The following is a 15,024-nucleotide window of genomic DNA, read 5'->3' as shown; positions in this document are numbered from 1 at the left end:
ATGGAAGTACCAGACCCCCCCTCTCTCTCTCTCTCTCTCTCGGAATTTTAACTTCTACAAAACAAGCCATCTAGAGAAAGAATACATATGGCTAGGGCTCAACAAATATGTTTGCCCATTGCAAGTAGATTTTGCTAGCTGATGAGTAGCTGCAGACTGGAGTGCAAAACTCCTGTTGATGTTTTTGGGTGGTGAGGGTCCTTTTCATAATTTGTTGAGTCCTGCATATAGCTTTGCTGTAATCCTAAATGGCTGACCCCTGGCTGAGTGACATGAATGTCTTTTAGGTAGTAGACGATTTTTATGACATTGTGAGAACACTACACTGCTTATTGAAAGCTCAAAATAGCTTGAAAAAATTATAGATTTGGACCCTAGAGCAAAGTTTACAGGTTATCTTTAGCCTGCCCACGGTGCTAATAAGTTATAGTTTTGCAACCAAAATGTGGATGGATTCCCATAATAAAAAATTATTTAATTGAACTCCATACTCCTTGAACTTTATTCTGTGTATACCTTACATTACAGTAACATACCGAGTGCTATTTGAGTTTATCATATTTATCTATAAATACTGTATATCATTTTGTGTGATAATCCCCACACAGTAAAGCCTGTAAACTAATAATTGCACATTAATTCTATGGCTGTGCTAAGAGTTAGAAAAATCTGGAAATCCTACTCGAGCAACCAAAAGTACTTTTTATTTAAGCTGCATTAGCCATCCAGTAAGTATAGGATGACTCACACTAGACAATGAAAATCATTTATCACTTCAACATTTGTTATGCATCTTTATAAAAATATAAATTATTTATTAGTCTATATTAAAATAATAGGTTATCATTAATATATTTGGTAATTCTTGATTATTCATCAAAGTATATTATACTTGATAAGAAATTATGTTGTTTTGCCCAAATGTAAGAGAAACTTGGAGAACAAAAAGCTGGGTTTAGATAGATATATAGATTGTCAATATAGGATCAGATTTTCACTTTAAAACAGTTTTGAAATCATGCGAATGTAACATGGATCTGTATTTAAGATTTACAGATATGGAAAAAGACATGACAAGATACAAAGAACTGTTCAAAATGTTGTAATAATATGGTACAAATGGGATTATTATTATTATTACGGGTATCTCCATGGAGTCAGTAGACTCATCGCGGGAGACCCAAACTAGCAAAACAATATCTGTCATATCTCTTCTTGAATTCATTTACAGACAAAGAGCTCACAACTAAGTCAGGCAATGAATTCCACTCATTCACCACCCTCCAGGCAAAAAACCTTGTTCTGACACCTTTGTTAACCACACTCTTCTTTAATTTCCAGAGATGGCCTCTTGTTCTTCCATCGCTATCACACAGCTGAAACATTTCCCCTGCATCAATCCTATAAAAACCTTTTAGTAATTTGAATGTTTCTATCATATCCCCTCTTCTTCGCCTATCAACCAATCTCTGCAATCCACAAGCTCTCAATCTATCAATGTAGGGAGCATTTTTTATATCACTCACCAACTTGGTCACTCTTCTCTGAACCCTCTCCACAGCCTCCTCATCTCCAAGGAATCCAGGTGACCAGACCTGAGCACAGTAATCCAAATGTGGAAGTATCAATGCTTTATGAAGGGGAATAATAACCTCTTTATCTCTGGATGTCAGTGTGTTCCTCAACAACCAAGTAATCCTATGTGCAATCTTGGACACCTTAGCAATGTGTCCTCTGAACTTCATCTCCCTATCTACCAATACCCCTAAGTCCCTAGCCTCATCAATCTCTTGGAGTACCTTTCCATCGATGTAGTACACAGCTGGTAATCTTTTAATCCCAAAATGCATGACTTTACACTTTTCCACATTGAACTGACATCCATTTTCTTTTGCCCATTTTACCAGCTTATTTAAATCCTCCTGCAAACTTTCAACATCAGCTTGATTTTTTATTGCACTACACAACTTTGCATCATCAGCAAACAACTGAATATCTCCCTTTAAGCCATTTCCTATATCATTTATATACAAATTAAACAACATTGGCCCAAGCACAGAGCCCTGAGGCACACCACTGGTCACCTGCCTCATTCTGGACTCGGCTCCTCCATACACCACCTTATGGTATCTCTCCCTGAGCCATTCTCCTATCCATATCACCAATTTAATATCCATTCCCATCTGCTCCAATTTGCGTAACAGTGTTCTATGGGGTATCCTGTCAAAAGCCTTAGCAAAATCCAGAAGTACCACTGTGTAGCCAGTTCCTTTGTCCAACTCAGATGTTATTCTATTATGAATAGTTAATAGATTGCTAAGGCAGGATCTACCTTTAACAAAACCATGTTGGCCTCTATAGAGTATCATATCCTGATCCACCCATTCTTGAATTTTGTCTTTAACCAACTTTTCCAATACTTTTACCACTACTCCTGAGATGGTGATTGGTCTGTAATTCAATACCGCAGTTTTAGAGCCACCCTTATGCAAAGGAACCACTTTGCCTAACTTCCACTCCCTAGGGACCATACCAGAGTTCAAACTTAAATTAAATATCCAGGTAAGAGGGGTTGATAATTCATTTGCACATTCACGCAACACCCGAGCTGATATTCCATCTAAGCCTACCGCAGTGTTTGCATTTAAGTTTTGCAATATATTTAATACCTCTGATTCTTTAGCTTCAATTCTCACATTAGGTATTGCTATAGGTATAGAGATAGCCTCACTTGGGTGATAGACTTTTGAGAAGTGATCACTCAGTAACTCGACTATTACATCTGATTTTGTCACCTCAATACCATCAGCACCCACTAAGGTTATCCTTCCGAAGTCATTCTTCCTCTTACTTGCCACATAGCGGAAGAACTCTTTGGGATTACCCTTGATCTCTTTGGCTAAGGTCTTCTCATAATCTGATTTAGCTTTTCTTACTATGCTGGTAACCTTCCTAGCTTGAGCCTTGTACTGCTCATGGGTGTCCTGATCGCCCTTCTCCTTGTAAATTCTCCATAACATTTTCTTTTTTTGCAGTTCAAGCTTGATACTACTGCTCATCCATCTAATGCCTGCCTTGTTTGACCTCCTGACCATGGGGACACAATCTGATATTGCTTTCCTTAGATACCCGCTGATTTTATCCCAAGCACTGCTAACATCTTTCCCTTGCAATATGTTCTGCCATGGGATGGCTGCAAGCTCACTCCGAAGCTTGTTATAATTGCCTAACCTGTAGTTCCGTACATACCCCTTCTTAATAGAAAAATCCACAGATTTTGCAACCTCTCAAGTCAATACCACATGATCGCTTTCACCAACTGGAGGTAACGAGAACACCTTACTTATGCATATAACCTCTGAACCAATAACCAGGTCCAACACTCTCACACCACGTGTCCCTTCAGTTACGTGCTGTTTCAAGTAATTATCTCGTAGAAGATGTATGAACTCCATTTCCTTTTTGCTACGTGATATTTCCTCCTTCCAATTGATATCACCATAATTAAAATCCCCCATAATAATCACTAAGCCTTCACTCATTGCACTAAGTTGCTGATGCATGAATTCAATATCTCCCCCTGTACTCCCTGGCCTATAGCAGCATCCAACTGTATATTTGGTTGCGTTGGTCACTATTTCGCACCAGACTGCCTCAAATGAACTCTCATTCACATGTCTATCATCATGATATACTACTTTCTTTGGCTGCAACACATCAGCTATCATCAACAGTACTCCTCCTCCTGTTCTATCTTCTCTATCCTCCCTGAAAATACTGTACCCATCACATTCAATTCCAGTGACCACATCTTCTGCTGACAGCCAAGTTTCACTAATGCCTACAACTTTTGGTGAGATTTCACTGACTAATGCCAAAAATTCTTCTCTCTTATTTCGAATGCTTCTAGCATTGGTATACAAAAATTGCAGATTCCCTCTAGATCTTGTACCGGCTTTAGAACTGATATATAAGTCACTAACCACCGTAGTCCTATGTCGATTTTTATCCCCTCTCTTCTGCAATTTATTCTGCCTATAAGGATCAATAAATACACAATCAGTGCTAAAGTTTCTCTCTCTTACACTCAACCTTTTCAATATTAGTTTCCCTGCCCAATAACTTCAACCTGTTCAGAAAACAATAACTTCTTCAATCGCTTATGTCCTTCCATGTTAAGATGCAGTCCATCTCTAGCATACAACTGCCTTTTTCCTTCAAACACACTCCAAACATCAACAAACTCCAGACCTCTTTTTCTGCACATTCTTGCAATCATATCATTCATTATCATTGCTCGTCTACTTAACTCGTAATTGTCAAAACGAGGCAGCACACACACTATTCTCCCATTGACACTTTTCCTCTTCACAATATCTAATAATGTTCTTAAATCTTTTCCTACCCGATTTATACTACCTCTCAGGTCATTCGTACCCACCATAACTATCATCTTGTCTGTTTCATGCCCTCTCTTTATTGCTAAAGCCACTCTTTCTATTGTCCCATCAGCCAAGCACTCCTCATGCATACCACTCTCCATACCCTTAATCATAGAATCACCATATATTTTATCACTCATAACTTCATTCAAGTCCACACTCATGGACTCATTCTCTATTCAGCATGACTCTCCCAGCTTCATTACTCAACTCTCTATTACTTACCCCCCCCACTCTCACTACATCTCATTTTTTCTAGGCCACTTGTGGTTTTATTATATTGACTCCCAATCACCCCCATACTATTTATTACTGAATCATTCACCAAAGACTCACCCATATGTAATCCTGTTCTAGTTACTTCAGCTAAAGTAATCTCTATAGTCCTAATTTCTCTGTTTAACATATTAAACTCCGCTTTAACTTCCAGTATCTCCTTACCGATCACTTCCACTTCCTCATGAAGATGAAGGTCATTTTTCATTTTCATAAACTCCCGCCGAAGTTCTTCCGCTACGGTCCCGATGTCAGCTTCCATTCCTAAACGCTCCAGCCTATCCCGACACTTCTCACATACGTCGACATTTTCCTTCTTCTCATTTTGCCAGACCGATCACAGATCCTTCACATTTTTCGGTGCATACATATAGCAGTTTCCGCAACGCATCCATTGCGAAAAATCTAACGCTGAGCCAACCTTTCGTGTAGTAGTAGAAGTCCTGCGCGCCGCTGACGTACGTTTCTTGTTGGACGCCATCTTTACACGTTGATATAGTGAAACAAACGGCAGTGAAAACACAATATATACAACACAGTTCTAAACAATAATACCACTGAAGGACACTTGTTTCTAACCGATGCACAATTGCAGCACAATTTGTGACAAAAAGCCACACTATATTTAACTTTAAAAACACGTTTTCTAGACTAGCTAAACTCGACCGCCACATTTACCAAGGACACTAGCGCCACCATGACATAGGATGCCATGTCAAGCAATACACAGCCTATATTGGATTTGTAATTCAGCATTTAGAATTGAACAAAGTATGCAGTATGATACTTTGATGTGAAATCAGGTGTAAGAAATTGGGGGGGGTTCTCATTATCTTCACTTTTATTCATCATTTATATGGATTACATTATGAATAAAAGTGGCATTAGGCCTCATATCAAAATTTGAGATATTCAACTTAGCTCTTCACTTTATGCAGATGTTGTTATACTTTTCTATAAATCCAGTACATGTCTTCAGGATTCCTTAACTGAATTGAATAACTGTTGTAACAAGTTTGGTATGAAAATCAGCATAAAATGACAGCCCATCCTATGAAAATATATGTAGTATCCTGACTGGGAAATGTAAAACAAGAACATTTTAGCTATTTAGGCAAAATTTTTAGTGAGGATAGCACATTAGCTATGGAAATAGACAACAACAGAATTAACAAAGCTAGTATGGTAGGAAGTCAGCTGCCTGAGCTGTATACAATACTGTGTTTAAATAAGTTTCAACTTATGCTGTGAGCTGGGTTAGAAGTAAAGCAGTTCATCAAAGACTGGAGACAATAGATATCAGAGAATGTGTTGTGAGAAACATTAGGGGAGCAAAGATGACAGAATCATAGTAAAGACAAAGATATGGCGAAGGAACTTGTCATTGTTAGCAATCAGGAATGAGTGAGTGGAGTTAATCTCAGATGATATAGCAACTTTAAAAGAATGGAACAGGAAAAGCTAGCCATACAAATGTTTCATGAAGGAAGTCTGGGGGGGGGGGGCAGAGAAGAGAAACAGAAGACAAAGGCTGCTATTATATACTTAAACACAAGAATTTGTATAAAATAAACTTTTTTTGGCAAATATAGTAGAACATCAACTATCCAGACTAATTGGAACCACTGTTGGTTGTGTTAATGAAATAGTTCAGATGATCAAACATACATGAGAATATCCAGCTTATACAAAACATTGTAATTAGGCCTACAATTAAATTATCGTATGTAAGGTTATTACTACCATATTTTGAAATATGGAGTATTATAAGATATAATTCAGTACCATCAATGGAATACAGAGTATGTAACCTTTTCAACCCAAAGTGCATAACCATACATTTTGCAACATTAAATTAACATTCATTAGGAAATTAATGAGGCAAGCATTAGGGAATAATGGTGGACAGAGAGTGGAAGTTCAGAGGGCATATTGCAAAAGTTGACAAAATATCTCCAAGGATGGATGTTGATAAATACACTAACAAATAGAGATAGGAAGATTATTCCACTTTATAAGGACTGTCCGTGTGGTTAGCCTAGTGGCTGTGTGCTTTGCAACCATATGCCTGGCGAAGGAGTCCTAGGTTCGATTCCCGTCGGTGATGTGAGGAGCTGAAGGATCTTCTTCAGCCGTAGCCAAGTTAGCCGGTCTTGGGCATGGACAGTAGGGGTTTTTAGCAGGCAAACCGGCCTTGAGAACTCAACACTACAGGACATAGGATGCACCGGGGCATAGGGCTGACCACCTTATCCTGTGAACAGTTTGAGGTCCAATGATTAATAAACCCTCGACACCGCAAAGTAAAAGAGGGTAAAAGGAAGATGAGTTTATAAGGCTATGATTCAGCTGTATCTTTACTGCTATGCACAGATTTAGTCATCTGAGTTTCTTGATGACTAAGCCAGTACTGGAGAGTATTCAGAGATGAGTGATCAAGCTGGTGACAGGCCTGCGGAATACTCTCTGTGAAGATAGGTTGAAGGTGTGTGAGTTGCAAAGTTTGGTTGACATGAGGAAAAGAGGGGACTGAACATTTTAGAAACTTATAAGTTATTAAAGAGGTTCTATAAAACTGACACAGGAAATTTTTCAGTATGTGACAAATAAGGTGAGAACTAATGGTCATCCCTGAAAGTTGCGTAAGAGTGTGGTTAGTAAGGGTGTGCAGACCAGACTTTTGTGAGTGGAGTCGGAGTGGATTGCCAGAATTAGTTGAGTGCCCTGACAGTGAATGAGTTTAAGGAGTGGTATGATAGGTATTGTGTGTATAAAGGTTAGTGTGGATCTCTCACAATAAGCCTTCTGACTCCATGGAGATACCCATATAATAATAAATAAATGATTTATGAAATGGTTTGTAAATAATAACCGAAACGTTTTTTTGAAGAAACAACACATATTTATTTTGAACTTGCCTAATTGTTCTACATGGTTTCAACTATAAATCACATTTATTTTCCCGTAAAGAAATAAACACAAGTAATTGCACACAAATAAGAGTATAACGAATCTTGGGAAAATTTATTTTTAAAATATGAAGTTGTGAATTTTTCTTTGAACCCATGTGAGATTGTCTTTTTTGCAGTGAGGTCTCTCATCCTCTGTAATAGTAATATCTCCATAGAACTGCATTTAGACTATTGCTCACACCATGCCACTGCAGTTTCTAGCACACAGTAGCTAAAGCTTACATTTGATTTCTAACTCCTCCTGTAAATAATTGGAAACGAATAATCCTCGGTGTTATTTGTTTCCAAGGACTGCCTGTCCTTGGCAAAAATTTGGGAAAGTCTCATTCCTATCAGTCATAATTAATTTTTTTTTTTTCATCAACCATACATCATTTTATTACACCTCACCTACGTCTCTTTGTCCATTATACCTCGTTAGTCTAGTATGTAGATCATAGCATTTTTTAAATAATCTACTGTTATCATTCTACCTTGTTTGAACTAGCTTGACACCGATGATCTGTTAGTCTCATATCAGAATATTTGTCAAATAGTTTTATTAATTTTATAAACATTCTTGTATATAAAAGCAGTCTTTACTAGATCACAAATACCTCTGAAAACTCATAGATGCAAAGTTAAACCAAGATCTAGATATATCATTGTTTTACTGGCACATTCAAATATTAACAATATCCTTAAAATATTAACAATTTTCTGGTAACATACCAATTATTTTGATTTCCCATTCACTGTTCAGAATGATATTTTCTTTTTAATAATTGATTAACATTTATATTTTCCATGTTATTTCAGATCTAGTTGGTGGTATGGAACATGTTGCTTAGAAGGCAAAACTTATACCATTGGTTTTCTTCGTTTTTGTAAACAGGTGAGTATTTTTTAGACTTCAGTCCCAGTCCCAACCTCAGTGGCTTTAAGATTCATATTATCTCAAGAGTGAAGTTATCTGGTAGTCAGTCTCTTTATTGAATGTGGATGCCCAGTCACCTAACTGAAAAACACTAATGAAGATTTAAGGATTAAATTATATAATTCAAAGAGAAAATGCAACTGGGTTTAATATATATGATTTATTATATATGCTAGACAGAAAAGTGTAAATATTATATTAATTGTACAAATGAGTGGTATCCTGCTAGTATTAAAATTCAGCCACTAATCCAACAATGCTAATTATTATGAATGCTCCTCTAAGGAGTCCAAGAACTCCTCGAGGTAGGACCTACGTAGGGTATTCATAGTTAAACACCAATCATACCTTTTGCACATTTACTGAAGATGCACTCTCAACATTCAACAGCAGCTCATTACACACACACCATGAGAAGAACTTGGACCACACATGCTTAGCCAGCTTCCAGGGTTGAATGATTCAAAGTTGCTGCCTCCATTCATAAACAGCAAAATCTCATTTGTGTCTAACTGTAAGATTCCTTTTTCTAAGTTGTGGTTACTATTATCTCTCTCTCACACAAACACACACACACACCAAACAGCCTCAAACCTTGCTTCCACCACAATTGGAAAATTCTAGTGTTCAATTTTATTTGCCTACAATCATTAGCTGTGTTTCTTCCCCCCCCCTTTTTTTTTTTCATTGTGCCTCTCCTATATTCCTGTAGCAGTATCCTTTACTGACAGTCAGGTCTCACTAACATCTCTAATTTCTTTTTTCCATATATCTACCAATACTAAGAACTCCTCACTTTTATTTCTGATGCTTCTGACATTAATGCTTACACAACAGCCAACTGCAGTGCTGATAAGGTCAAATCCCCTTCCCTGTTTCCATGATGTACTCATTTCTCTCTACAGCGTAGTCTGTCAAGAGAGAAAAGTGTTATTACTTGAGGTCTTCACTAACAAGCTGTCATTCTCTTTCACTCTGTTGTCAGTACTCTCACAATTTCTAAAGCTTATTTTAATGCAGGTCTCTGCTCTTTCATGCAACCATATCTTGACATACCTAGTTTCAGACATATCTAGTTTCCCTGGTGATCTACATTCACTCTTTCATTGAACAATAGTTTCTCCAGTTACCTAACACCAAAACCATTCAAGTGCAGTACATCTTACAAATCCTTTCAACTATCAGATTCTCTCCATACATCCTGCACATTTTCTCCTACATAGTTGACACTGACTCATTTGTAACTGGAGCTCTCTTCAGTTTACTCCTGTCATACCAAGAAAATTTACAGTATTTATTCTATTGCACTTCTTTTTTGCCACACTTCACAACTTTATCTTCTCTCATAGTATCTTTTGCCTTTCAAATCATTTTGACCAACATGCTTATATCATCTAGTTGTTCTACTTGCTTGCATATTGCTTGTCCAGTATACCTCTGATCATGGAATTTTAATTTTTCATCATATTCTTTTCTTTCATCTGTTTCTGTAATAAATTTAGTTTAATCCTTTATCCAAGTGTAAGCAAACAAAGTTTGTGCCTGAAGTATCTTCAGGACTGAGGCAACTTGTGGTAAAGGTGGACCAAGCTCTCATCATTCCTTGTCTTAGTATCTCCCATAATGCAAAGCACATCTCCTTGCAGACATGTATAATGCTACGCATTAAAGGAAGGGCCACCACTCAGACCGGTTTCGACCTTTATTGAGGTCTCATCAGTGGGGAGTCAGACCCAGAGGTGGCGATACCAAGGTGGAAGCAATGGAGAAGTCATCTTTACCTATACGAGTTGCCAAAAGGTGTCTCACCTTATTATTAATCTTACTTTTTAATTACTTTTTTACTAATTAAGTCTTTCTCTGGATTGAGAGAAAGAATCTTTCTCTAAATCCAAAATAATTTAATAATAAGGTGAGACACCTTTTGGCAACTCATATAGGTAAAGATGACTTCTCCATTGCTTTCACCTTGGTATCACCACCTCTGGTTCTGGCTCCCACTGACGAGAGCTCAATAAAGGTCGAAACCGGTCTGGGTAGTGGCCTTCCCTTAATGCATAGCATTATACATGTCTGCAAGGAGATGTGCTTTGCATTATGGGAGATACTAAGACAAGTAGTTATAAGAGCTTGGTCCACTTTTACTATGAGTTGCCTCTGTCCTGAAGATACTTTAGGTGCAAACTTTGTTTGCTTACACTTGGATAAAGGATTAAACTAAATTTATTATAGTCTAACCAAGTGGGAAAAAACTTTCAACATCTGTTTCTGATTTCTTGATCCTTTCTTTACTGCTTCATGTTTTGTCTTTTCCTAGTATATTCAAGCACCTTTTTAGTCTCTCCAACTCTTATGTAATATTGTGCAACACCTCATAATTTCTAACAATGTGCCACACCCTTCTTTTTTTTCTTATTTATTTCATATCCCCTTTCTTGCAGTTCCTCGCCTCTTTCACACTACCATTGCGTATTATGAATTATTCATAATGAAGATGAAAAAAAACTTCTGTTGCTGTCTTGCATTGTAACACTTCTATTCTCACTTGCATTCCACTTAGCATGCTTCACTATCTATCCCATCATGTCATTCACACCTTCATTCAGTATTTTGTGCTCCTCTATATGCCTAATTATAATAAATTTTTAGATCAAACAGAACTTTTGATGTCTTAAGTTTCAAGTCCCTTAAGGGACTTGCCAAAATTCATTCTTGTGTCTCACGTGCACTTTTAACTATAAAATAAATATTCACCTATGCACAAAATTAATTAAAATACACTCGTACAGTGCAAAATACTTGAAAAGGAAAGAAACAGCAAAAATGAACATGATTTGTTGCAAGATGCCAATGGCATCCTATCATTAATCACTCTGAATATTTACTAAATATCCAAAACTAATTTTAACCATTTATAAAGTGATATCACTGTTGTTATTATTTTTTTTTTTTTTTAACAAAATAAACTTTTAACCACAATTTCCCTCTGTGCGGTAGAATAAGCATTTCTGGTAAATATGATGAGAGCCAGTCCTCCCCCCCCCCTCGCTTTTTGAATCCTACCCATGAATGACAACCATGATGAGATTCGAACCCACAGCCTCTTGGGAGCAGATAAACTAGCCAATCTGCCAAGGTCACTGAATGCTAAATGCTAACCCATTTAACATGTGGTATACATTCTTGAATATTAATTAACAAAGTTAAATCTTTTAATAGCTTCGTGTTCTACCATTAGTGTTATTTGGCTGACTCCCAGAATTGGTTTAGAACTCTCATGGCACTGGATCAAATACTTTTCAGTACTGTATTTGATCAAATATTTCAAATCTGACTCTTAAATCTCTGTAGAAATTGGTTTAAACACAGTTTCATATATGCTACTTGTTAGTTTGGCTGATTTCTCGTCTCTCATATTCATTTTTAAAGAATCAGTTTTCTGCTATATACTTTCACACCTTTTCAGTACTAGTTTTCTATTACCAGCTCTCTTTCAGATTTGGTTTATTATGATGTAATCAAAACAGATCTTATTTGATTAATTCTTATATTTCTGCCTTCTTAACATACACTTAAATGCTCATCAGTCTGTCTTAGTTTTCCACTCGATCTTTTTCCAGAGGAAGACCAAGACAGATGATGATACAGTGTTTGTCTTAAACATTATATTTCAGTTTTTGTTAATCTCTCAACTCCATTTCTCTTTGAGCAGCCATCCCACCTCTGATTGACTTTGCTTACATGTTCTTGAATATTAATAATGTTGAGTACTTTCCTAATGCAGTGATCTTGCAATTATTTGATTGCATTGAGAAATTGTTAACAATTCAATTAACTGAATATACAGTTACTTTGACCTGCTAACCTATTGAAGAACTAAAACTGGTTTACTGAAAGTTAGGATATTTGAAGATAATGTTCACCCCCGATTAGAGGTCCCTCGACACTTCTGCACATGTCAGAAAAAGGAGAATCCATTCCGATAATAGGGTAATCAATCTGTCTTCTGGAATGTGTTTGTTTATTATTACAGGTCGGAAAATTTAGCTTTTCTTTTACGAACATTGAAGTTTTTAAAGTGTAACTATTTTGCTTGTATAACAGTTGGAAAAATGTACGTAGAGTATTAACAAAATTAAAAAAGGTATAACATAAAACAAAAATTTAACTAAATTTATTTTTAAGAAAGTTTTCTATAAAATAAAAATAATTATACAGAAAAACAGAAATTTTTTCAAATGAAGTTAGATATTCTAAACTTACAGTTGAGAGTCTGAGACACTTTAATGTCCTAAACCGATTAATTATTTATGACTTGTTGTGACTCTTTTAACAAACCCATGCAAATAAAGGTTGGGAAAAAATACCATTATCAAATCCTTTTAATCTTCATAGTCATCTGAATCGGTGTCTGAATCGCCATCACTTTCACTTAAACTGATCACCAAAGGTTCGCATAATTCTTCGATAATTCCGTCTCTGTCCCAATACATATTTTCCAATGAGGTGACATGAAAGCAATATTTTCCCCAGTTTTGAACTGTAATACTTTCAATCGCCTGTTCTGAAAGCTTAAAAAGTTTCGACATGTCAATATCTCCAGTTGTGATGGCGAATGAAACTTTTCACTTCTGCCCAAACATACTCAATAGTATTAATATCGCAATGATATGGTGGTAGCCTCAAAGCTAGAAATCCATGCTCTTTGAGCGTCGTGTCGAATTTAGATAGTTTAGTTCTGGGCGAGTTTCTTTTGACCAAATTAAGCAATTCAATTTTTCGCATATCTGAGGAATGAGAAATGTTATTTGCATAGAGCCAATCCATAAGAACTTGCTTCTTATTAGACCAATTTGGAACTTTGTTTGATCGAATAGAGTGATATGAAGCGTTATCAATTATAACAACAGCATTTTTAGGAAGGTTTGGAATCAGTTTATCTTCCACCCAATTTTCGAAGATCGTAGAAGTCATTTGCCTATGGTAATTGGCTTTGTGTAGTAAGTTTGAATTTGGTAAAAAAAACCATTTCTCCACCCGCACATAAAATTATTATGCGCCGCAAGGCATTTCCAGTTTGTAGTACTCCACATTCTTCTTTAGACTGCCAACATTTTCCATAATTTAAATTACTATCAATTCAAGTTTCATCTAGATACACAACTGTTTTTTTTTTTCCTCCCTGAAATGTGTTATTGCTCTCAAATACTGCGTTCTAGATAAAACAATGTCACTTCGCTCCATGATAAGTTTCCTTTTATTCTGGGACTTTTTAAAACAAAATCCGATTTCATGAAGTATTTTCCTTAAAGTTTCTCTTTTCCAAGGAAAATTAATTTTTTTCTTTAAGCACAGGAACCAATTTTGGAACAGTTGGCACTCTTTTTTCGACCATGTAAAATTCATGAATAGTTCTTCTTATAACATTTACATCAAAATCATTCAAAGCTACGGTTTCAATGGTTTTCTTTACTCTGGCGCTTTTTTTTTTAGGAGATTTAAATTTTGGCTTACCTTCACCTTTTGATTCCCTACGAATTCTTTTAACAGTTGACCCCAATATGTCCTCAGTTGCACTTGCACGTTTTATGACTTGAGCAAGGGGAACAAGGAGACGATTCTTTTTCGCAGAATGTCAGCACATTATTCAGTATTCTTTTGCAAGAGCTACTGAAACGTTTAACAACAGAACTTGTTGATTGTACTGGATCCATCATACAAATTAATAATAAAAAAAAAATGCAAAAAAGCGACAACAAAAATCAAGCTAGTACTAGTACAGTGACAGACAAGAAAGCACGTGATTTCGCATGTTGGCAACCAATTCATACATCCTTCATTTCTTTCTCCCCTTCAGCATGAATCGACTATTCTTGGCAAAATGCCAAGGAGAGATCTACAAACAGTGGGCAAACTATAACACTGGACGACATGCAATTTGCCTCTGAAATGAAAATAGTGATTCTTTACTAATTTCATAATTAGAAGAAACACACATAAACCACAGTGAAAATTATTTAATTGTAAATATTTCATCCTAAGTATCTTAGGACATCATCAGTACAGTATTTAAACAAAAATTAGGAATAACATACAGTTAGGGCACACATGATTACAATAGAATCTCATGATAACGTGCTAAAGTAGTAAAAAAAAAACAAAAACAAAAACGTTAATTATTTAACACAATTTTGTATGATAATTTCCCATACTTTAGGAATAGTAAGAACGTCGTTGCGGTTTAGGTTTGGTCTGTGTAGTAGGGCCTCAGAACTTTCTTTGTATAAACGTTCATGTTTAAATATAGATCTATGTAAAAGTTTAGCCTTTTCCCAATGGATCCTATGGTTTGGATTTTCAATTTCGTGTTGAGAGAGGCCAGATTTCTGCGGTTTAAGAAGACGAATGTGGTCTTGAT

The 15,024-nt window shown here is 36.3% G+C and overlaps 1 protein-coding gene across 2 annotated transcripts in view; it reads left to right on the top strand.

Moving 5' to 3' along the window:
* Window positions 1-15,024, top strand: part of LOC150098051 (transmembrane protein 184B-like) — a 146,492-nt gene that overhangs the window by 69,703 nt on the left and 61,765 nt on the right. For both annotated transcript variants that reach the window (XM_090406121.1, XM_090406119.1), the window contains exon 5: window positions 8,489-8,564. In XM_090406121.1, the coding sequence (XP_090262247.1) occupies window positions 8,489-8,564 (76 nt within the window). The remainder of the gene's footprint in view (window positions 1-8,488; window positions 8,565-15,024) is intronic.

The sequence above is a fragment of the Typopeltis vanoorti genome, chromosome 16, assembly GCF_054136105.1.
Source record: "Typopeltis vanoorti isolate ZY-2024b chromosome 16, IOZ_Tvanoo_1.0, whole genome shotgun sequence".
Classification (NCBI taxonomy): Eukaryota; Metazoa; Arthropoda; class Arachnida; order Uropygi; family Thelyphonidae; genus Typopeltis; species Typopeltis vanoorti.
Note: the sequence above shows the minus strand (reverse complement) of the source record. Positions and strands in the feature narration are given on the sequence as shown.